At 34.6% G+C, this 21,424-nt stretch overlaps 2 protein-coding genes across 2 annotated transcripts; both read right to left on the bottom strand.

Annotated features, from left to right (window-relative positions):
- Nucleotides 1-585: 585 nt before the first annotated feature.
- LOC116022711 (nuclear pore complex protein NUP107) lies at nt 586-12,839 on the bottom strand. Its single transcript, XM_031263546.1, has 24 exons — nt 12,622-12,839; nt 11,615-11,958; nt 10,985-11,054; nt 10,073-10,188; nt 8,953-8,984; nt 8,700-8,825; nt 8,161-8,319; nt 7,633-7,725; nt 7,368-7,535; nt 7,096-7,194; nt 6,532-6,767; nt 6,387-6,444; nt 5,517-5,605; nt 4,810-4,941; nt 4,148-4,270; nt 3,370-3,468; nt 3,082-3,270; nt 2,699-2,870; nt 2,458-2,614; nt 2,065-2,270; nt 1,721-1,862; nt 1,279-1,439; nt 999-1,115; nt 586-795 (listed from the first exon to the last, which is right to left on the bottom strand). Exons 1-24 carry the CDS (start codon nt 12,699-12,701, stop codon nt 712-714), a joined length of 3,252 nt encoding a protein of 1,083 aa, XP_031119406.1. The 5' UTR covers nt 12,702-12,839; the 3' UTR covers nt 586-711.
- Nucleotides 12,840-14,385: 1,546 nt separating this feature from the next.
- On the bottom strand, nt 14,386-21,070 carry LOC116022751 (oligouridylate-binding protein 1B). Its single transcript, XM_031263610.1, has 12 exons — nt 20,813-21,070; nt 17,953-18,014; nt 17,440-17,542; nt 17,265-17,341; nt 17,131-17,192; nt 16,952-17,039; nt 16,585-16,660; nt 16,408-16,438; nt 16,101-16,220; nt 15,710-15,795; nt 15,233-15,409; nt 14,386-14,903 (listed from the first exon to the last, which is right to left on the bottom strand). The coding sequence occupies exons 1-12, from the start codon at nt 20,912-20,914 to the stop codon at nt 14,619-14,621; spliced, it is 1,269 nt and encodes a 422-aa protein (XP_031119470.1). The 5' UTR covers nt 20,915-21,070; the 3' UTR covers nt 14,386-14,618.
- Between the last annotated feature and the right edge of the window lie 354 nt (nt 21,071-21,424).

The raw sequence follows: 21,424 nt of genomic DNA, 5'->3' as shown, positions 1-21,424 counted from the left end.
CAACAGAGAGGGGCAACCGCCCTTTCAAGAAAAATCCCTACTCTGTGGCCTCAGTCTCTGCATTTCTGGGCTAGGGAGTGATCTACTTCCACTGTTGCGTTAAAGATGTTACTCCGTATTTATATCCATTCTTGTCCTGAATTATTTTTTAGTGTGGTGTATAGTTTACAAATTATTATAACAGCATTGAAGAATAAAGGAAAATTTATTATTATATTTTATACAAAAAAAAAATAGGCGCATAAGCTATTAGTAAAATAAATTTACTCGCTATTAAATTTCGAATAAATTGAATTATAATATGTTTTAGAGAGAAAATTAAAATTAAAAATTTTATTTTTATTAATAATATAGATTATTAATAGGCAACTGTGATGATGGTGGTGAGGATGAAGGAGAGAGTATCAATTTTATGTGCTTGAATGGGTCAACAATGAAACAAGTCATCAAATTTATTTAAATTTCATTTCAACATTATGAGAAGGTTACCTAATGAAAACCTGAAAAAAAAAAAAAAAAAAAAACGAACATAATTTTAAAAGTAAATGTCGCTAGTTAAATCTTATTTTAGAAGTTAGAACAATGGATTCATTGACCACTCGCAAATAATAGATAGAAGACATTAAAAATGAATAGTTAAAATGGCATGTAACTGATATGCTAAATTTTAATATTACACTATCCCAATTCACAATTCCAAATTTCCAATATTCAGTATATACATGATAAAAAATTACTGGACTCCTCAAGCTCCATCTTGTAAATTTCATATTCCCTTTCAAATAATAAAAATTCCTGCAATAAAGAAGCAAATTTCAGGTTCAATATCTGCAATTACAACTTAGAAGATGAGATGAAATGTAATGAAAAGACACAGCCCAACCATTTTCAAGCAATAATTAATTACAAAACCCTGAAAGCTCATATAATAAAGAAAAGCTTGGAATTTTTAACGATTTAAACTTGATTTCCATGAGGACCACGAGAGCGTGTCTTACCTGCAACTGATGCTGACTAAACAGATTAAGATATCCAGTTTCGGGATTAGTGACCAGCTCGATTAGCTCATCATGGTTTTGAGGTGGCTTGCCGGACTCCATTAGCATGGCAGAAACCTATAAAAATGGTTTTAGAAACACAGATGGGTTTATTGACCAAAAGGCAAAAGCCGAAATAAAGATGGTTGCATTTGAAAGTTTACATTTCAACAATACATAACAGATAGTATAATATGGAGAAAATGGATTGAGGGTGTGAGTTTCCAACATATTAGGTTACCTGCATACACCGGAGAATTAATTCAGGAATGCAACACCTGCGACAGAGACCCCTCACTACATATGTAGCGGGGCTTTCGATAGTGCCATCATTTCTAGAATACCATGCATCTAATCTAGAGATTTCCATTGTTACTCCAGCTTGAAAACGAAGCATCTCTCCTGCATTGAAGAAACCAAATTAAATCAAGCCAAGTCACTATCATAATTGCATATTGAAAGTTGTAACCATAAGCAATTCATCAATAATGCATTTCCAGTTAATGCAGAGTATTCTCCTTCCAATTTATCTTTTCTATGGACTACTTTCTGCATTGTGAAAATTTGAACTTTAATGAGAATCAGAAGTTGGGTGAAGGATGTGCATACTACATTGTACAAATCTTTCTAGAAACTCCTCTTTTCCCCAATTTTCAGAGAACTGGAAAATTGCCTTCATTTACCTTTGAAGCCAGCAGCAAGCACTGTAGCAAGAATACCACCATCATGGAGCTCTGGAGATCCAAGCCCATCACCCTCTACCGCCAAGCAGCGTAAAACAACTTCAATGCAGTAGTTGTCCTTAGATGAAATGGAGACATTCACCTGCATGAACAATTTAATGTTTTCTGATTTATCGTTTCCTTAGACAAGGACTATAGATGCAAAAAACAGCAGGCAAATTAGTCACATGAACACTTCAAAAAAAAGCACAAAGCATATACAACATCCATGCACAAACAGTAAAGAATGTATCCTCACATCTTTTATTATCTATGATATCTCTCAAAAAAGGGTAGGAACATACCATCAACTGACGGTTTAGCACTTGTTCCTCGCTTACTGAAGAATAGAGTGCACTCATCAATGTTGCACACAAGGTGGCATCTGGAGTCATACATTCACCTGAAGATAGACACAGCATTGCAACAGCATGCAATTCCAGAAATATTGGTTCTTCTGTTTCATATATAATATGATCTTGAGTTGGAACCAGCCAAGGATTTTCTTCTCCTAAAACACATGGAAAATTAAAATAAGAATTAAAAAAAAAAAAAAAAAAAAAAAAAAAAAAAGAGGGAATCTCAGAATCGTGTAGGTTCACTTAGAAAGTGAGGAAGAAATCTATTGGAGAAAAAATATAGAATTTATTGTCAGGGCAGTTGTGATTATGTATCTCACATCCTTTAGGCTCACTTACTTTTAAGCAGTAACAAAGAAGTCTGCAGTGTTTCTCTAGCTGCTGTAACTGCTCTATTCTTTTCCTCATCAGATAATTCAAGTGGAGAAATTTCGGCATTCTCTAGTTCAATTTTTAGCCAGTTCCGGTAAGTAGCATCACATGAGTAGTATACATTCTGTTTGACATGACAGAATAGGAGTGTTATCTCACAGCATACAGGAGCTGATAACAAACTTAGTAAACAATTACAAAAGCATACCCAATCCTGGAACTCTCTCAGATTCGCGGAAGCATCATAATCGTCAGTGGAAAGACCTTCAGTTGGATGTTTCAAAGGCTCAGCAAGTAAACTAAGTAATGTGTGTGCTCCAATTGGCATTGCTGGAACCCTCCACATTGAAATAAGAGCAAACTCCCGGAAAAGTACATTGCTACAGAAGTGATTACAGCAATTTCAATTACATAAAGACAGCACATATCCAACCACATTCATAGAAACACTTTATGGAAAAGAACAATGAAAGTAATCCACCAAACAACAAGAGAGGACTTGGTGATGGTTCACTTACAAAATGTAAAGTCTATCATTGTTCCCTTGGGTAAATGTAAAAATTTGGAAGGGAACAAAAAGTAAATAAATACCTATGCCTCAATGCCCGAAGAAGTAGTTTGGCACTAACATCTTTTGCATTGTTGATTGTAGAGGGGGGTGTAAAACAAAGCCACTGAACAACCATAGCTTTTTGAAGGCTCTGCAGCCGGTGTTGCTCTGCAACATTGTTTGTGCTATCATATTTTTCATCTCTGATTTCTCGGGACCTTGATAAAACCCTGCACTCAAGAAAATCATTCTTGAGTTTACCAACTCATTTGTAACAAATAAATGTTGTAATAGAATCATAAATTATGCTTCAGAAAAATAACAAAAACCTCTCAATGATTTCTTCAAAACTGCCTTTTGAATCATCTTCCGGAGTAAATGGCAAGTACTCAATGGCAGAAAGAAAGATCTTATATCTGACATGGACACTGTTGGCAGTGGAAAGAGCAAGGGCATGAGACATTTGATAAGGGACCAAGTAAGGACAAAAGAAACTATAATTGATCAAAGGAATGCTCCCAAATGTTCATCATCCATACTGGTTAGGTAATAAAAAAGGAATGCATTTTCTGGCCTTTTAAATATTTTCTAAATAGACTTTCATATCACTCTGTTTATCTAAAACAACCTTGTTACTGGTAGGAATCTTATTCAGGAGTTACCATGTCTACTGGTGGTGTATCACAAAGCAGTAAGACTCATAATTGACTCTATGCAGCTAAATTATATACCTAAAAAGGAAATTGTTTATCCAATAAAACTAAATTATATAAATATTACAGCAACATTAGGCCATTTAATGAATAATCCATTCTACTCTGTTTTGTGTAATTTCCCTTGAAAAAGTGCACAGGATTGACAGGACATTACAGCTATGACTAATCGCGGTTTATTAAGTGCCAATATTGGGGATTAACAAAGTGAATCGATGAACTTTGACCCAAAACAACCCCAAGAATTGTTTTTTCACCTAAACAACAATAAGATGCACTCATCTGATAACCTACTAACTACAAATAGCAAATTAAAGTTGAAAAAAAAAAAAGACAATTCATAAGAAAATGGGTAAGGTTAAGAAAACAGAAAGTCTGCAGTGTTGTTCATCACCTGCTGTTCAGACGTAACTCCATCATATGTAAAAACAGATTGATGCAACGATGAGCAGCAAGTTGAGATGCATATATGCCAACCAACTCTTCATGATGATTCGTAAAAAGAAACATGGCATATCTGAAGTTCAAATTCATAAAGAATGTGAGAATGTTATATCTATGGCTACCAAAAAAAGCTGTGACAGTTAATTTATTAAGAAAACTCAAAAATGTGACAGTGACAGACATAAAATACAGTTTGGGGCGAAGGGTAATGTAAAAACTAATTAATAGTATAAGTAAGCAGATTTTAAGACAGGTGTAAATTAATGGATAAAAAATTTTATGCCCAGAAAATTAAAAAAGTAACTTCTTTTTCATGGATAGGTGGTTTGACCGTTTGAAACAGTAATCTTCTTTTCTTTAAAATAACATCAGCCAGAATATTTCAGAAGAGCAAATATATGTACAGATTGGAAAAAATCAACTAATTCATAAATATTTAACTGTTCTTTCAGATAGAATAAAAGGGAAAAAAAGACACTCAAGAGAGGATAGGAAGGAGTGCAGAACAAAACTAAAAGAAAAATTTAATAAAACTTGGGATTAACAATAATAATATTTTCTTTGGAATGCAAAGCAAAAATAAATAAATAAATAATTTGTTGAAACACTTACATGTGAATAATAAGATCTCCAACTGTCATTATCTTCTCTCTGAAGACATCGTTAATCTGATCAGCAAGTAAATACCGAATTACAAGCACTAGATGTGCGCCAAAACGCATCATCTGTGGATCACCATGAGGCCTGGTAGAGGAAGAATAGTCCTCCATAAGTACTTAAGAATTCTTCTCAATCAACTAAGTATTACACAATGGTACACGTTCAAGAACTACCAATTACATAATTATCTCCATGTTAACAAGGACCACCAACAACCAAAAGTAACATTCATTCTATTAAGACACAAACCCCTTTTGTGAACCAACTTTGACATTCAAGGACAGAGAGCACTGCTCATTATCATTACAAAAATATTGATTAAATATAAAATAAAAGAAAGATGGATAATACGCTAGTAAAGAGAATAAGAATATCAGACTAAAGATAATGCAGATATATCAAAGTCCATGCAGACTAAGCAGTCTAGAGTATGGCATAAAATTTGCACAAGGACTAAGAACCAAAGTCCATAAATTGAGCTCTGCTGCATAAACTTAACTGAATAGAATCTCAGACTAAGCAGTATAGGCATATGTATAACTATCTTATGTATGACAATAAGAAAGCAGAGTGCAGAAGTGTAGAACATGGCAGAAAATTTGCAGACGGACATGCAACAATATTAGTCAACAAAATGAGCTCAGCTGCAGAAAATTTACCTGAACACAGTTTCATCATATTCAGCTGGTGATATCCACGACCAGATAAGATCTAGCAGATGAGGAATGTCACCTAGCATAAGATTCATCTGTTGACAAACTTCAGTTACATAAACGATGCAATGCAATGCAATGAAAGTTCAAATGTCAGCAGCCCAATTAAAACAGTCAGATAGCCATAGTTATCACGGCGCCCTGTTAAGTCGCGGCGCCCCCCCGACTGCCATGTCGCCTAGGCGACTAGGCGACAAGTTAAAAAATACTATAATATATATATATATATATATATATATATATATATATATATATATATATATAAACAATTAAACATATAAATTGTACTGCATCTGCCTACTGTCTAGCCTACTGCTCACTGCCCACTGCCTAGCCTACCGACCACTGCCCACTGCCCTAGCCTACTGACCACTGCCCACTGCCCCTGCCCACTGATATTATTGACCAAAGAAGTGGCAGGCTGGCAGTTTATAACCCAAAACCATAGGAAGAAAAACAGTCGCAGCTGCAGAAAACCAAAGAAAATGGAGAAGAAAGAAGAAGAGGAAAGAATAAGAAAGAAGGACGACTCAGGCGGTGGGAGGGCGACAGTGACGGCGATGGGTGGGCGACGGCGACGGCTGTGGGAGACATTAGTCGACGCACTAGATCTGAAATGCTTTCTTCTTCTCTATTCTTATTAGGTCAAAGACGCCGGAGCTTGCCTCACCGTTTTCAGGCGAGGCGAAGCCTCCAGGCGTCCTGTCTCTGTCGCCTAGTCGACGACTAGGCGACGCCGTGATAACTATGCAGATAGCCATGCACAACACTATGTTTCAAATGCAATGCATAAGCCCCCTCCATTGAGATTTTTACCTCAATTTGTCTCTGCTGATCTTTGCATGATTGTGCAACAACTTCATGCACAGTGTCACTGTTAGATTCAAATTTTAAAAAGGAAATGATTAGCTTGGGAAGAGTCACTGCTAATAATAACCACAGAGAAGTACCATGTGTTTACCTGGAATGCAGTTTCTGAAGCAACGCAGTAATGTGCCTAGGTTGCTGGTTCACAACTTGAAGTGGCCAACCATCTGAGCCCATTATTGGCTGAGAGGCACCATTTTCCTGTTCCAGACTTTGGTCAAGTGCTTCTTCAAAACTTTTGAACTGATTTCTTCCACCCGGTTGCAGGCGTGTCAATTCAATATCAACCAGAACATCAAGCCATGATTTGGCCATTGCCCAGCAGGCAGACTGGGAAAAGAGAATAAATCAAGAGTCATGAAACTTAATATACCAACTGGGTTTTCAAAGGATGATACAGCCTCTAACATGCCTGCTTCAAGAGGCCATGTGTGGTAGGTAGAAACCACTATTGGCAACCCAAATGTTGAAATATCAATAAATTAAAAAAATAAAAAAAATAAAAAAAATAAAAAAAATAAAAACAAAACAAAAAAACAAAACAAAAAACAAAACAAAAAAAAAACAAAACAAAAAAAAACCAAAAAAAAAAACAAAAACAAAAACAAAACAAAAACATAAAAGAATGCGCTTTCAAAAGGGAAAGAAAGAGATATACCTCCCAATCTGTACAAATTGGAAGAATGCGCTTTAAGTTACTGCATTGTGCTGCATACACTGCTGTTTCATATTTACCTCCATCTTGCTCTGCAATTCGCTTCAACATAAAAGAAATTAAATTATTACTTGAGGAAAATCTGACCAGGTGCACTGAATGGACAGAGATCAAATGGAAATTTTATGATCCCTAATATTCTTCTGAATTCAAATCTAGTCTAGTTATAATAAATATACTGAACAGGGAAAATTTCACACTTATGCTCCATCTACCTCTGATGCACAATAACAAGCCCACTTCCAAAGGCGTCGCTGGTGACCAATGCCAGTTTCCAGTTCAATGGATTGCAGAGTCCTAGTCTTTCCATTTTTTACCAGGGCATCAATTGAGGGACTCTGGTCAAACCGTCCAAATGGAGACAAAGTAGCTGCCCTCCATGGCTGTTTACAACAAAATTGAGATCACAATAAACAGCCATTTACTTGAGGAAATAAAAGCATGTTTAAGGAAATTTAATTTGTCAAGCTATTGGCTTACCTGTCCAGCAGAACGACAGAGGTTGAATGCTTCTTCCAGTCTGCCAGCCCTTATCAAGATCCAAACGTCTTCAAGAAGTGATTCGTCTTGCTTCTGTGGGCACAAGAAATTTATATTTCAGATATGAGAACTCCTAATTTATCACTTAAACTTCTACGGCACCAACTATTGCAAAACACCCCACAATAATTAACCAACAATAATGCATACATGGAATAGAAATATAATTGCAACATATTTCTCAATTCTCATACTATCCAGGTAGTCATTTACCATTAAGAAGATGCACACAAAGAAATTAAGTGAAGATAAAAGTTGATAAAATTAGAAATTAGAGAACTAAAGTGAAGAGCATGAGGGAGTCAATGGCAAAAAACTATGGCTATTTACATTAAATTCTGTATAGTTATATTGAGAAAAAAATGTATTTAAAATCCCCAGAATAAAACCCATATGTCATCCAAGAGAAGATAAATGGCAAAGACTGATGATGCAAATATGCACACAACTACTTTTATGTAAGAATACCTTGTCATCGGGTAATAGTTGAGCCTGTTCTCGTGTTGGGGCATCAAAATCTAAATGACTAACTGTCTTTGAATTCAAAGAACCTTTCTTTATGAAGCGTTGAGTCTGCTGCCAAACTCCAGAATTTGGGAGATATGTACCTATATGAGAACCCCGCACCTGCAATATAAAATTAAGATGGATTCAGCAACATGGATCCAACAAAATATCATAATTCAATGCCTAAATGAAGACAAGTATGTCTGATTAAACTGCCACTATCCAACACTTAATTTGAATTTTTCCTTTACAAGACTTTCATTTGGATGCTTCCCCTAAAGAAAAGAATTTGAAGGAAGTTTTCACATCAGGACATTCATTTCTTTAAAATATATCCAGTCTTTGGGATAGTTTAACAGTAAAAGTAAAATTAAAAGAAACCTTTGACTGTATACTAGGAAGATATTTTTACAACATTAACTAAATGTTCATATCTAATGGTCATAAAAATAGATAATATCATAAATAAACAGAATAAATGTGTGTCACTGCTTCATTACCTCCTTGTCAAAATCAAGGGCTTTTGAGGCTAACCCTTCAAGCCACTGAACGATCCGAAGGCAGAGCTGTGCAGTAAGATCTCCATTAACAAACTGGCAAGCCTCCAAATGTGAAGTTGTTGGGAACTGTAAACAGCAAAAGATATAATAAAGATATTGAAAAGGAAATAGGGAAAAACATATCGAGGAAAGTACATAAATTATTAGCAAGGATTAACAATCATAAGTGTCTTGAGAACAGAAGGTGCATCACCATCATTAGATCCTTGGGGAGTTCCTCATTTCCTGTGAAAAAATGAAGAAATAATTAGATTTTAGAAAATGGGTGAATAAATATAAACATTATATCCAACCTTCATGAAGATGAAGAATAATGAAATTAACACAAGGAATGTTACTAGTGACAGCCAAAATACGAGACCAGCAGATAAAAGTATAAAACCAATAATTACATTATTTACATCAGAGAACCTTAAGGTTCATATTTGTATAACTAGAAGATTCATACATCCCAGCATTTATATGGGAATTTTGAAATTCAAAGAATATTGTAGTTATAGAGCCAAAATACAAGACCAGAAGATAAAACAATAGGGGAAAATAGCACTTCAGTTGTTGAATCCAATTTTGGCCAAAGTGATGTTTTTTGCCCCCCAAGTGAGTAATGTCAAGTGGAATTAGAGTGAGGAAGTGACATCAATGGCTGGTGTAAAGATGCTTAGACTCGAAAAGACCTAAAATTATAAGTTCTTCACTGTATTGTTTGATACCCAGGAACCAAAAGTGAAGGTGCCAACAATTGAGGGAATGACTTTTCCATATTCGCATCACTTAGAGATAAAAAAAAAAATGTGATTTCCACAAACAATAATTGCATCAGAAAATCTAAAAGTTCATATTTGTATCACTATAAAGTTCAAACTTTCAAATATTTATACTGCAAATTTGGATGCAGCATTTATGGACTAGAGAAAATAAATCACATTCTGACCGCACATTCATATTCAAAACTCAATAATATTATAGCATAAATGATGCCTGACATCAGCCGAGAAAACGGGAGTACCAACAATGTGCCAACTTTTCAAGAATGTATCTAACATACATGTGTGCATATATACACTTCACAAGGCATATAATTCAAAGAGAAGCAATAATGTGTGTGTGTGAAGGCAATCAAATAAGCAATCACACACATGCACCTTCAAATGCATTTAATTCCTTGGGAAACAATAATATGGTAATTTGTAGGTCAGTCAAATAAGTAATCATGCATGATCACTTCCTAAAAGCACAAACAAAACCAAGTATTTCCTATACATCAATTTGAACATATCAAAGCGTAATACAGATGATGGCTAAAGACTTGTTGCCTTTTCCATAGAGGTACCACAGGAGAGACCATGATGCAGCCTCATCAAGTAAGAATCTTGCTTTCTGCTTCATCAATTTGTCCTCCACAATTCTGTGACTTCCACTGAACCCAAATCTAAAAGAAAAAGTAGTTGAAGAAGCAATCAAACAATAGAAAGAAGCACTACTAGTCAGCAATTTTAACAGCACAACAAAGTGAAATACCAGGACCCAGCAACTCAAACATTCATGTTAAATGCATGCACAAATACACATGCATACATGAGAGCTTCAATGTCATGGTATGATGAAATCTCAAAGTACTTTAATACCTTATCTTACCCTAGGCAGTTGCACTACATACAGAAGAACTGGCAGGATGACTAGTACATTACTACTGCATGATTTTCTTTCATTTTCTTTTTTTTTTTTTTTGGATTAACGAGGTAAACCCCACTCCTCACTGGGTGAGTATGTGAGTAAACCCTCGCCCTGTGACCCTAGCCGGCAGAGGACCATAAGGAGGTAAACCAGCCTAGGTTAGCTAAGCTTGAGGTTCGAACCCACGACCTCTCGGCTGCAGGTGTAACTCTCTTACCACTTGGGCTACCCTTACGGGCATTTTTTTTTCCATTTTCAATGAAGGGAAAACGATGATATTAGACCCAAGCAGATCCCTCATAGATGCTGAATAGAAAAGTAATCAAAGGACAACATATTTGAGAATTTCCTGACCAAGTTAGTGCATCTAACAACAGCATTATTCAATCAACCTTGTATACGTAGATGAATTTTTAAGAAAAAGCTCATGTTAGCCCACAGGTCATGCAAAAGGATAATCAAAGGAACTATTATATTAGTAGTAAATTACAATATTTCCTTATCGCAAATAGAATCATTAAAAAAATTTATATCTAGAACAAGAAAGGCACCTAATTGACTCTGAAACATTGCGGCAAGAATTCTCAAATTGTAGTACCAATTCAGGTATATTCATTAACCCTGCGTCATAGAAAATTGCATATGTTACGCAAATGGCAGAAAAGGAGCTTACTGATGACAAGCTTGAACATTGAGATATTCTGATTTCTCAGAGTAAACTAAACAGAGTGATAAACTTGACAAAACAAAATATTTAGTGCAAAACTGAGAATGATTACTTTTTACACAAGCCCTGGCAAAAATAAAATAAAACTCACAGTTAACTGATTTGATTTTTAAAAACGATACATGTATTAAGAAGCTTTTGCAATGTGATTCCTTCTCAAAATCTCTTTTGTGTGTTATTGATAAGTGTCTCATAGAATCTCCTAAAAAAATAAAGAAAAGTACCAAGGACAGCATAATAAAGAAACTAATAGTTGGGATCTTTAATATTCTTTCCTAGTTTCCTAGTAGCAAGAGTATTGCATCAATATAACTGCATTGGACATGTTAATGCAATCTGAAGATTGAACTAGTGATGGAAGAATTATGCTCAAATTGAAGAATCAGACTTTCAAAACATTTTTTGTGCAGATATAATATTAAAGATAAGATAGATATATTAAAGTAAAGAGAACCTTTAAGAGCTGAATCCAATAGCGAAGCAAATAAAGAAAAGGTTGTGCCCTCATCATCTACCACTGCATCATGCTCCTCCTTGCATGTTATAAGGGAAATGCTTCCACCTTGGCGAGTGGCATCGACACTAAAATCTGTCCCAGAAATTACATGGCTCTCGAGGGAAGATCTCCATTTTGTGTCATTTTGCATCTTTAGAGGTGTTGTTACATGATCACTATGAAGGCTTTCAACTTCTTGCTTGATATTTTCCAGAAAAAGAGCTGAATTTGACCTAACCTCTGCTAACCTATCAGCTGATTTTTCTCGGTGCGGAGATAAGCTAGAAGGAGAATGCCGTTTGCTGCATATGGTACTTATAGATAAATGTTTATCCATGATAAGAATACCCTAAAAGTCTAGCTTACCATGAGCCAAATATTTTCATTAGCAAAACAGATAGGCATGTCAGAAATCAAACAAGCATGTGAATATGCACACAAATATATACATAAAGAACATTTCCTATGGAAGACCTGTAGCTATCCAGAACATTTTATATTGTATGGATAAATTAAAAAATAAAATCCGATTTGCTATAGGCTATACCAAAATCAGATTTACATCTTAAGGACTTCATAGCTCAAATTCTGGCACTTAAGACTAAAGCTTTAATTAGTTTTTTCTATTGTTTCTTTCTTTTCTCCGACCGTCTGACAGATGAAAAAAAAAATGAATTTCTTTTCACATTTCAGTGATAAATGGAGGCCACCTGAAAGCTAAACCAAGAGCCCACTTTGCGACTGTTTGGAAGAACAAAGGAAAAAATTTCTCTGGAACCCCAGGCGCAAAGGTTCAACCCAATAACTCTCTCTTATAACTTAATGGTAATTTAATTTGGAAAAGTCATCAATATTCAAGTAGATATGGAAATGCAGAAGCTAAACGAGCAAGGAATCCCATAGAAATTGAATGAAATAGGATTTGAGTCGGGGAAAAAGCTGAGAATTGCTCCGAGACTGCTTACCCGTATCGACGAAAGCGCTGTCTGATACTGAGATCTTCGGGGTCAAAGCTGCTGGGGGAAGTCTCCATTTCCACCTCCATTGTGGTAAAGACCGAAATTTGATGGTCCAAGATTCGTGAAAGATCTCTGTACCGGTGGTTCTTGAAGTAAAGCTTAAACCCTAGAGCTCTAAGCGCGGGAAGGGTACTCACTCAGCTTTCTGTCCAGGATCCTGACCCTATAAAAAAAACAGAGAACGTTATTCTTTGTAACTTTAAAAAAATATTTCTAATAATATAATTTTTATTATTATGGATGGTTTTATCCGTGACTCTTTATGCTTTAATAAGTTAAGAAAAAAAAAGATAACTAAGGGGGTGTATTCAATCAAGACTTTTAAATACTTTCAAAACTTTTAAAGTGATGGATTTTAATTGACTTTTGTAAAATTTTTGTATATTTTACTATAATCTTTTAAACTTTCATAAACTTTGTAAGAGTTTATAAATATCTGTATGACAAACATTTATAAACTTTTAAAAACTTTTTAATATTAAAAAGTCTACAAAAATCATTAAAAATCTAAATTGAATACACCCCTACAAACATTTTATAACTTATATTAATGTATTATTAATAATTTTTTATAAAAATAAATTAAATAAATATTTTAAATTGTAAATGTTTGTTGCAACCAGCAGCAAGTTGCTGCTGTTGTTGCGAGCAGCAATTTATTTTTTTTTTAATTATTTTTTTCATTTTGATGCGATCAGTAGCAAGAATTTCTTGCTGCTGTTTTGCAGCAAAAAAATTTGCTCTAAACATCATCAAATAATAATTTGTCGTAGCAAAGTATATGATATTTATGAAAGGTTTGAAACGTACCGTAAAATTAATGAAAAATTTATGGTTTAAATATAGGAAAAAAAATTGTGGAGAATCTTCAAATGTTTGGCGTTGGAGTGTTGAATTTGCTTTAAAATAAAAAAAAAATTAAAAAAAAAATATTTATGAAAGATTTGAAACGGACCGTAAAATTAATGAAAAATTTTCCTAGTTTAGATAGAGGAAAAAAAGTCTATAGAGAATGTTCAAAAGTTTGGGGTTGGAGGGTTGGATTTCATCTATTTATATTAATGAAGAAAAAGTCAATAGAAATCCTATTCTGACAGAGTTTGTGAAAGTCAGTAACTTTTTGAATACCAGTAGACTTTTAAAAACTCTATAAAAGTCTGAATCGAATACCTGTATACTTTTAAAGAGTTTTGAAAAGTTTGAATTGAATACAGGTAAACTTTTAATGAGTTTATAAAAGTCTAAATTGAATACCAAACCTTTAAAGTTGATAAAAATATTTAAAAGTTCATGAAAATCGTGATTAAATACACCCCCCTAAGGTTATATTTACTTTGAAATATAAAATTCTAATGTTTTGTTCAAGTTATATAATTTTCCTGGTTCAAGTTATATAACTTTCCCAAAGAATGTGAAAATATAAAATACACCCTAATTTCTTAGGTATCTCACATTCTCTTATTTTATTACTAATATTAGGCTTTTGACATTTTGATCAATTTATCTTATTTTCAATGTTTTATTACATACTATAGCTTTAAACCAAACATAGGAATCTATCATTCCCAGTTGTCTAACATTTCCAGCAATCTATCATTCCCTAAAGTAATCTAACATTCCCTAAAATAATCTAACATTCCGTGAACCAAACGCCCCCTTAAGGTTGTGCTCTTTGTGTTGCACAAGGAAATTGGAAAAGAAAAAAAAAAATAATCAAGCAATGCGCAATTCAAGCGCAAAGGAATATTCAACTATAGTAGCATTCATTCCTACAAATGCAGAGATAGAACATACACCGATACACGATATGTATTGATACACGTGGCACACATATGCGCCACCTCTTAAAAAAGTTGGGAAAAAAAAATACTGTAACATTAAACAAAACTAAAAAGAGTAACACAGACAAAGGCAATGGCAGTGCCAGATGAATGGCAATATCATCACTGATAGTACATGAGTTGCTGGGCAGCAGCCACATTCTGAAACCCACCGTCGTAAATGGCTTGGCTGGCTCCGGCAGCGCCCATACCCATTGACGCCTGCTTTAGAGTGTGCTGACCCTGGGGGTGCATCAGGGCGTTGAAGCCTCCCATCTTGCTCATCGCTAGCTGCCGCTCGTACGCCAGAAGATCAGTGGCTGATAGGCCGTGCAGGGGCGCTGGCGCTGGTGGTGGAAGAGGGTTTGATGCTGTTCCGGGTGGTGTTGGCTTGTTACCCCATGAACACTAGATGCATAAATGAAAAAGTGAGTGTTGAACAAGTGAATCCAATTTTATCGGATGTCTCCGAAGAGACATGTGGCATGCAGTGACTCTCCCAAATGGAGGTCATTAGATCAAGCATCAGTGAAGGTAATATTGACTCTTTGTGCAGTTCTGCTTCAATAGGTTGAGAAAGTATAGATAAACAGATACTGCAATGTAATAGTGATCCATGCATAAAAACAAGAAGGTAACTCCTAAGCAGCATCACAAAAAAACATACGAGTAAAAAAGCTGATATTCTGCTAAAAGACTGCGGAGCATAAACAATTCTAGCAATCAAGAAGACAAACCTTAATTTGTTTTCCACAAAGAATTGACTGTGTGTTTCCCATCTGAATGGCCAAAGCAGCCTCAGCATGGGTGCTGTATCTTACAAAACCGAAACCTTTATCACGCTGTACACGAACTTCCTCAATGACTCCCGCACCAAGGGCATGGAAGTGGCGATGAAGGTCAACCTGAGTTACCTGCAGATCAATAAACTTGTGAAATTTCAACATCTAAGCAGATAATGATATTTACATGGGCGGGGGTACACATGAGGAAATACAATTTTAGTGGGGTTCCATTGTAATTGTAAATTCTAAACTTGGTAATGGCCATTGAGGAAACAGGGGCCAAGGAGAAATAAGAGGATATAAACTACACCCTTGCATAAAAAGTTATATACAAAGGGAGAGAGAGAAAAGGCAGAATATAATAGATGAAGAGAGAAAGTAGGAGTAAACATGATTTTGCAACAACTAGAACAAGAGCAGGATTCTTGCCTCGGGAGCAAGATTGCCCACATACACAGTGGTGAATTGTGGGTTATTCTCAGGAGCTTCACTATTTGCAGCCTCTTTACCATCTTCTGCAAAAGCAACGAGCAACCAGTAAACTTCAGTTCAAACACTTACGAATCTTATTAATATTTTTTTAAGGAAAAAAAGACGCCTCACTGTATCAATTTACAATGAAATGCATCAATTGGAAAACGTAATTTCAGATTTCAATAATTGGATCTAAATCCCTAATTCAATAGGAGGATCTTATGAAGAATTACATTTCAGAAATTCATAAACCACAACTCATGCACCATCCATGCAGGCAGCATGGGGTTCATTTATTTTGTTCTTTTAAATTGTTTTCTCTTTGCAGTTCTAAAGTATAACGCACCTGATGAACCATTTGTTAGTTCCACAACACTTTTTGAGTCGGAACTTTGTTTGTCATCATTGGCATTAGCACCTTTGGTTGCCCAGTTACATCGTATCTGTCTACTGCCAAGCCATTTTCCTGAAGTAGTTGCAGCAAAATTAAACACCACCCAGAAAATCAAGCAATTCAATATTAAAATCTAGGTCAAGGTTTAGTTTTCCAAAAAAAAAGTTCAATCTGTTACTTTATATAATGTTATACTTGATTGCTAATGACAAAATGAACTACGGAGTAATACGGAACAAACATTTCAGATTTGCCTTACCAGTTAGATCATTAATGGCACTTTGAGCATCCTGGAAGAAAGAATAAAAGAAAGAAAACAAGGTTGGAAAAAAAAAATTAAATCAGTATTTCAGAAAACAAGAAGCTATATACACACACACACACACACACACACACACACACACACACAATATGAAAGAGTTATAGACAAATATACCTGTTGGTTTCGGAAAGAAACAAATCCAAAACCCCTAGAGCGCCCAGTCTTCTGATCCCACATGATTCTTGCGTCACTAAAAAAATTTTATAGGTCAAAATAAAAGCGTGTTATTTAATTCGAATATGTATGCCTATGTTACACAATAAATAAATAAAATTCATCTTACACGTTAATAATGCATAAGAGTTGCATGTAATTAAAATCAATTGGAAATTTGTAGTAGTAAACCAAGATTGAATTTAGTCCCATCCGAAACTACTTGGGAAATGGTTCAGGTACATGGTGAGTTGGTGACCCTAGTTTGGGGTTAGATGTTGGAGTTTGAAGTAAAATGGTAAGAGTAGAGTGAAGAGGAGGCACTTACGAACAGCTAGGGTATGTGGAGAAGCAAGCAAATAACATGGCATCGGTAACTTCAGGGCTGAGGTCACCTACAAATATATTGAAATGGCCTACAAGAGGTAAAAACCATCCAGTTAGCAAAAAATTTGCATTGAAAGAAGAGCAGAGTAACTTGATAATCACAAATAAATATATACGCACTAGAAGTATCTTCCCTCTGACCACTAGCATATGCCCAGTTCACTTTAATAGGCTGGCCAAACCTGAAATTGAAAGAATAAAAATCATGACAAAGTGAAGCCAGCATGTAAGAGAAATATTCAATTCCTACTTACAGATGCCTGCCATTCAGCGACATTATAGCAAGGCCAGCAGATCTACGGTCAAAGTAATGAATGAAACCGTAGGATGACTACATCAGACAAAGCATGTTAGTAAACACGTAAGGGGAAAAATTGCATATTCATCAATCATCAATAGAGATATGGGCAAGTTGCAATAAAGAAGTACCTTTTCCTTTCGTATAAGCTTGCATCCTTCCATAGGACCAGTACTAGCGAAAACTTCCTGCAGAAGAGGTTCAGTCACCTGTGGGTGAATATTCCCAACATACCTGCATTTTCTCAAAAATAAAGAAACTAAAAGGTTTAAAAAAACAAAAAACAAAAGAAAAGATAAAACAAAATATATAAGAGTCTGCTCCAATTACTGAGTTAACAAGAAATAATTGCACAAGTCAAAACGATGAGTATCAAAAACTCTCTTCCTAATAAAAGTAAAAGACAAATTAATGTAATTTAGGTTTGGCCAACTATTCTAACAAAGGAATTAACTATTCAACATTGCTAAGTCCTAAAGTCACTAAAATAGGAAAGCATCTCAATATACAAGGATTACAAGCAATTGGTTTAAAGCTGTGCTTTTCATGTTACATACACATGGAAAACACAAAGGAGGGATGAAACAAGGAGAAAAAAAATTACCAAAAAAAAAACCCAGAGAAATAGGAATTGAAACACTCACACACTGCGGCATGTGCTTGGATCAAACCCAGGAGGCAAATTTCCACTTGGTATTGGCTCAATCTGCAAAAATGAAAATGTCTTAAAATATAAAAAAGAAAGAAAGAAAGAAAAGTGGAAACAACAAAACTAAAAAACAAAGAATTTATTTTCAAAACCATAGGGGCAAAAAAAGATCAAATGAAAAAAAAAAAAAAAAACACTTACAGAAAAGTAGATAAAGAAAGTTACAAAAGGAAAACAAAATGCTTCTTATCTCTGAAAGGGTAAAAGCTCAGGTAATTCACTTTTATTTGAATATGTCATCATGCAATTTTGTTAGAAACACCAATAGAAAAGAAATGAACTCACAATTATACAAAAGTACATCAATTATCATCCAAAATACTCTCTCCTCCTTAAAAATAAAGTGTGAACAAGTCCCTATTAGGGATGGAAATTGCACTCATACCCAATAGGGAACCCTATTTCCCACCCCAAGGGGGACGAGGACAAAATTTGGGGAAAGGGGGGCATGGACAGCCACTCTACACAACCTCAATGGGCTAATATATTGTTTTTTAAAAAATAAATAATAATAATAATAATAATAATAATGTTATTCCAAATAGTGAAGGCTCATGAGTGAAACAAGTTTGTGTTGCCTGGTTACCACAACTACAGTGCATTGTCCAAAAATTGCTTTAGAGTTCACCAAACAATGGCACAATTAAAGAGCTCAGATGGGACTCAAAGACAGTGCTTGAGGTCATATTCATGACATTGCGTAAATGACAAAATACTACCTAAAATTTTCCTCAAAATTAATATATAGTGCATGTTCTTGTTTTATTTGTTTATTTTTTTAACGTTGTCCTTGTTTTTTTTTCAATACAGACGTTATTGACAGGTTTTTCTTTTTAAACATAACTCCACTTTGCAAATTTTTTAAATAAATTATTTAGTTTTTTTTTTTAATTTGAACTTAGTGTTCTTTAAAAAAAATATATTAAATGAAGATAAATGGGATCAGGGATTCCCCATACCCCAATAATTCCTGCAGGGACAGGAATGAGGATGGTGCCCCCTCCACATTGACATTCCTAGTCTCTAAGTAACTAGCATATATAACAAAACAATGGAAATTGCAAAAATGAACTCAATATGTTTCAAGGTGTCAACCCCATTTCATTTGATCATGGAGTAGCTAATCTAATACTGCTTCAAATTATTAAGAGCAACGTTGGAAAGAAAGGCTGCAACGGCACATGTTTTTTTTCCACATATAGTTATTAAAAATCATACAGTACAGTGGACCTACATAGAGGCACATGCCCCAATTAATGTTATTATTTTACCAATTTACTTAATAACAACAAATATTTATATTTACAAACAAAAACAATAATAATAATCACTAGATTAATTTGTATAACATATTTCAGTTCCCTATTTAAATAAGGAAACATCAAACATAAAGATAAATAAGCAAATAAAAGATTATTTGTATTTTGTAGGGAGGGGAATAAAGCATCTGTATCAAAGAAACAAAAGACTAGTTTTATCATTCTAAGACAGCAAAACTGAAAATTTAATCCAAAGACAAACAAAAACTAGATATTCTCTCTCTACTAGTACAAAGAGTAAAAGACAACTATCAAAAACATATTGTGGCTCAAAATAATTAGGCCTTAATTGTAGCATTGAACTATTGATTTTTAAAGTATAATTGAAGTAGGACAGTTATTCACTGACAAATGTGCCCCTACTTATTCAAAAACCTAATTTTGTCCCTTCCAGATAATTCTCCAACTAAATAGGAAAGAAATGGAACCAATGTGGTACCAACAAGACAAAAACTGGTTGAAGTTATAGTGACAATTTGAAATTTCCATGCCATGTAATGCGTTAAACAGTACAAAACTCTGACTACATATAACAAAGAACTTGTCCTATATTGTTTAGAATTAAGTTCAAGAACTAAACTCAAATAAACAATGATCAGTTTAGCACTGCCCCAAGCAATCAGCTCTCAACTTTCCAGTGGCAAATGAACCATCTCACTAGAGTTTATTCCACTTTTATTTCCTTGAATATAGTGGCATTTTCACTTCTGAAGGTTTGATTTGTTTCACTTTTAGTTCTTGACTTTAAAAAAATGTTCCACATTTAGTCAAAAATACCTTTAGGTTGAGGTTTTGGAAAACATTTCACAAAGTGATGGAATTTTGAGTATTTAAAACTAAAAGTCGCATTTTTATTAAAGTAAGACTAAAAGTGGAAATATTACTCTAATCAAGACATCAAAAGTGGAATAAATGCTTAACTCACTGTCATTTAGACATCCAAAGCAACATAAAGCCACCTTGAATACACTAGTGGTTCATCACTGCTGCACAGCCCAGATAGGCACTATTCACAAGAAGTCAAGAACAAACAACAAGGAGAAACACCGAATAAAGCAGATAAAACAGATAACAAAGCATACAAACTTCAAATGCTCTCACAGCGGCAAGATTAAATACAAACTGCCAGGCCCTCAATCTGTAAATCACCACTCTACACAACAAATTTTATAAAAACGTACAAAAAATTTGAACTGAAACGAAAAATCAGGGGAAAACATTTTCACCACGAAAAAAAAAATTGTCTTTTTCTGTAATGTCAAACCCACATCCGAAAATTCACGCGCAAAGCATCACAAAATGGCGGTGCAGCTTACGAATCAAACCCTAGACTCGAAGTGGCGACAGGGAACGAAATTTAATAAAAAAGAAAATCCCCAATAACAAACTACACTCCTGCGATGCACCGAACAATAAGAAATTCAAAGTGGAGCATCAAAAAAGAAATTTTTTTCTTTTTTAGGAGAGAAATCGAACCGGAGGAGCAGCTAAGAGGCCCGGGTGATAGAGAGACTGTTGTTGCAGGAGAGCTTGTTGCATCAAGGCTTGTTGTTGCTGCTTCAGCCTCTGGTGCTGCATTTTCAAGACCGTCGATCGGGTCAATCAATTGACGGGAAGGTGAATTTCCCGGGTCCGAACGATTTTGCGGGGAGAGAGAGAGAGACCAGAGAGGGTAGGGTTCCGAGAGTATGATAAAAGTGAAGAGAGAGAAAAATATACAAAAGAAAAAAAGTGAAAATGAAAAACGAAAATGGTAGACATGAAAATTAAAGGACACCTTTGAAAAGGGCAAACACTATTTTAGGTGACGGAACATTGGATCAAGTCGCTCATCACTGTTAATGTTTGGTTGAAAGTAACAAATGATGTGTTTTCTAATTGATTATTTAAAAAAAAATAAAAATTAACATCAATTTCCTTCAAAAAAAATCAACATCAATATATTACACATATATGTTTTATAAAGTATTATTTATTCTAAATTACGTAGAGAATTAAGTTCGATTGATTTCATTTGGAATTCAATACGGCATTGTTTACTAAAAGATTTTCTAAATTAACTTTTATCTTCTTTTATAATTAACTTTA

This window comes from Ipomoea triloba, chromosome 6 (assembly GCF_003576645.1).
Source record: "Ipomoea triloba cultivar NCNSP0323 chromosome 6, ASM357664v1".
In the NCBI taxonomy this organism is placed as follows: domain Eukaryota; kingdom Viridiplantae; phylum Streptophyta; class Magnoliopsida; order Solanales; family Convolvulaceae; genus Ipomoea; species Ipomoea triloba.
Note: the sequence above shows the minus strand (reverse complement) of the source record. Positions and strands in the feature narration are given on the sequence as shown.

What these genes read in the sequence shown, in the direction of transcription:
- LOC116022711 (XM_031263546.1), bottom strand. Translation starts at nt 12,701, where the DNA reads ATGGAGGTGGAAATGGAGACTTCCCCCAGCAGCTTTGACCCCGAAGAT. An exon ending in CTTCGGGCATTGAGGCATAG is followed by an intron (nt 2,871 to 3,081) that starts GTATTTATTTAC and finishes TCACTTCTGTAG; the next exon opens with CAATGTACTTTTCCGGGAGT. An exon ending in TGCTAAACCGTCAGTTGATG is followed by an intron (nt 1,863 to 2,064) that starts GTATGTTCCTAC and finishes TTGTTCATGCAG; the next exon opens with GTGAATGTCTCCATTTCATC.
- LOC116022751 (XM_031263610.1), bottom strand. Translation starts at nt 20,914, where the DNA reads ATGCAGCACCAGAGGCTGAAGCAGCAACAACAAGCCTTGATGCAACAA. An exon ending in AGCTTATACGAAAGGAAAAG is followed by an intron (nt 17,342 to 17,439) that starts GTACTTCTTTAT and finishes TGTCTGATGTAG; the next exon opens with TCATCCTACGGTTTCATTCA. An exon ending in TTTGTGGAAAACAAATTAAG is followed by an intron (nt 14,904 to 15,232) that starts GTTTGTCTTCTT and finishes TTATGCATCTAG; the next exon opens with TGTTCATGGGGTAACAAGCC.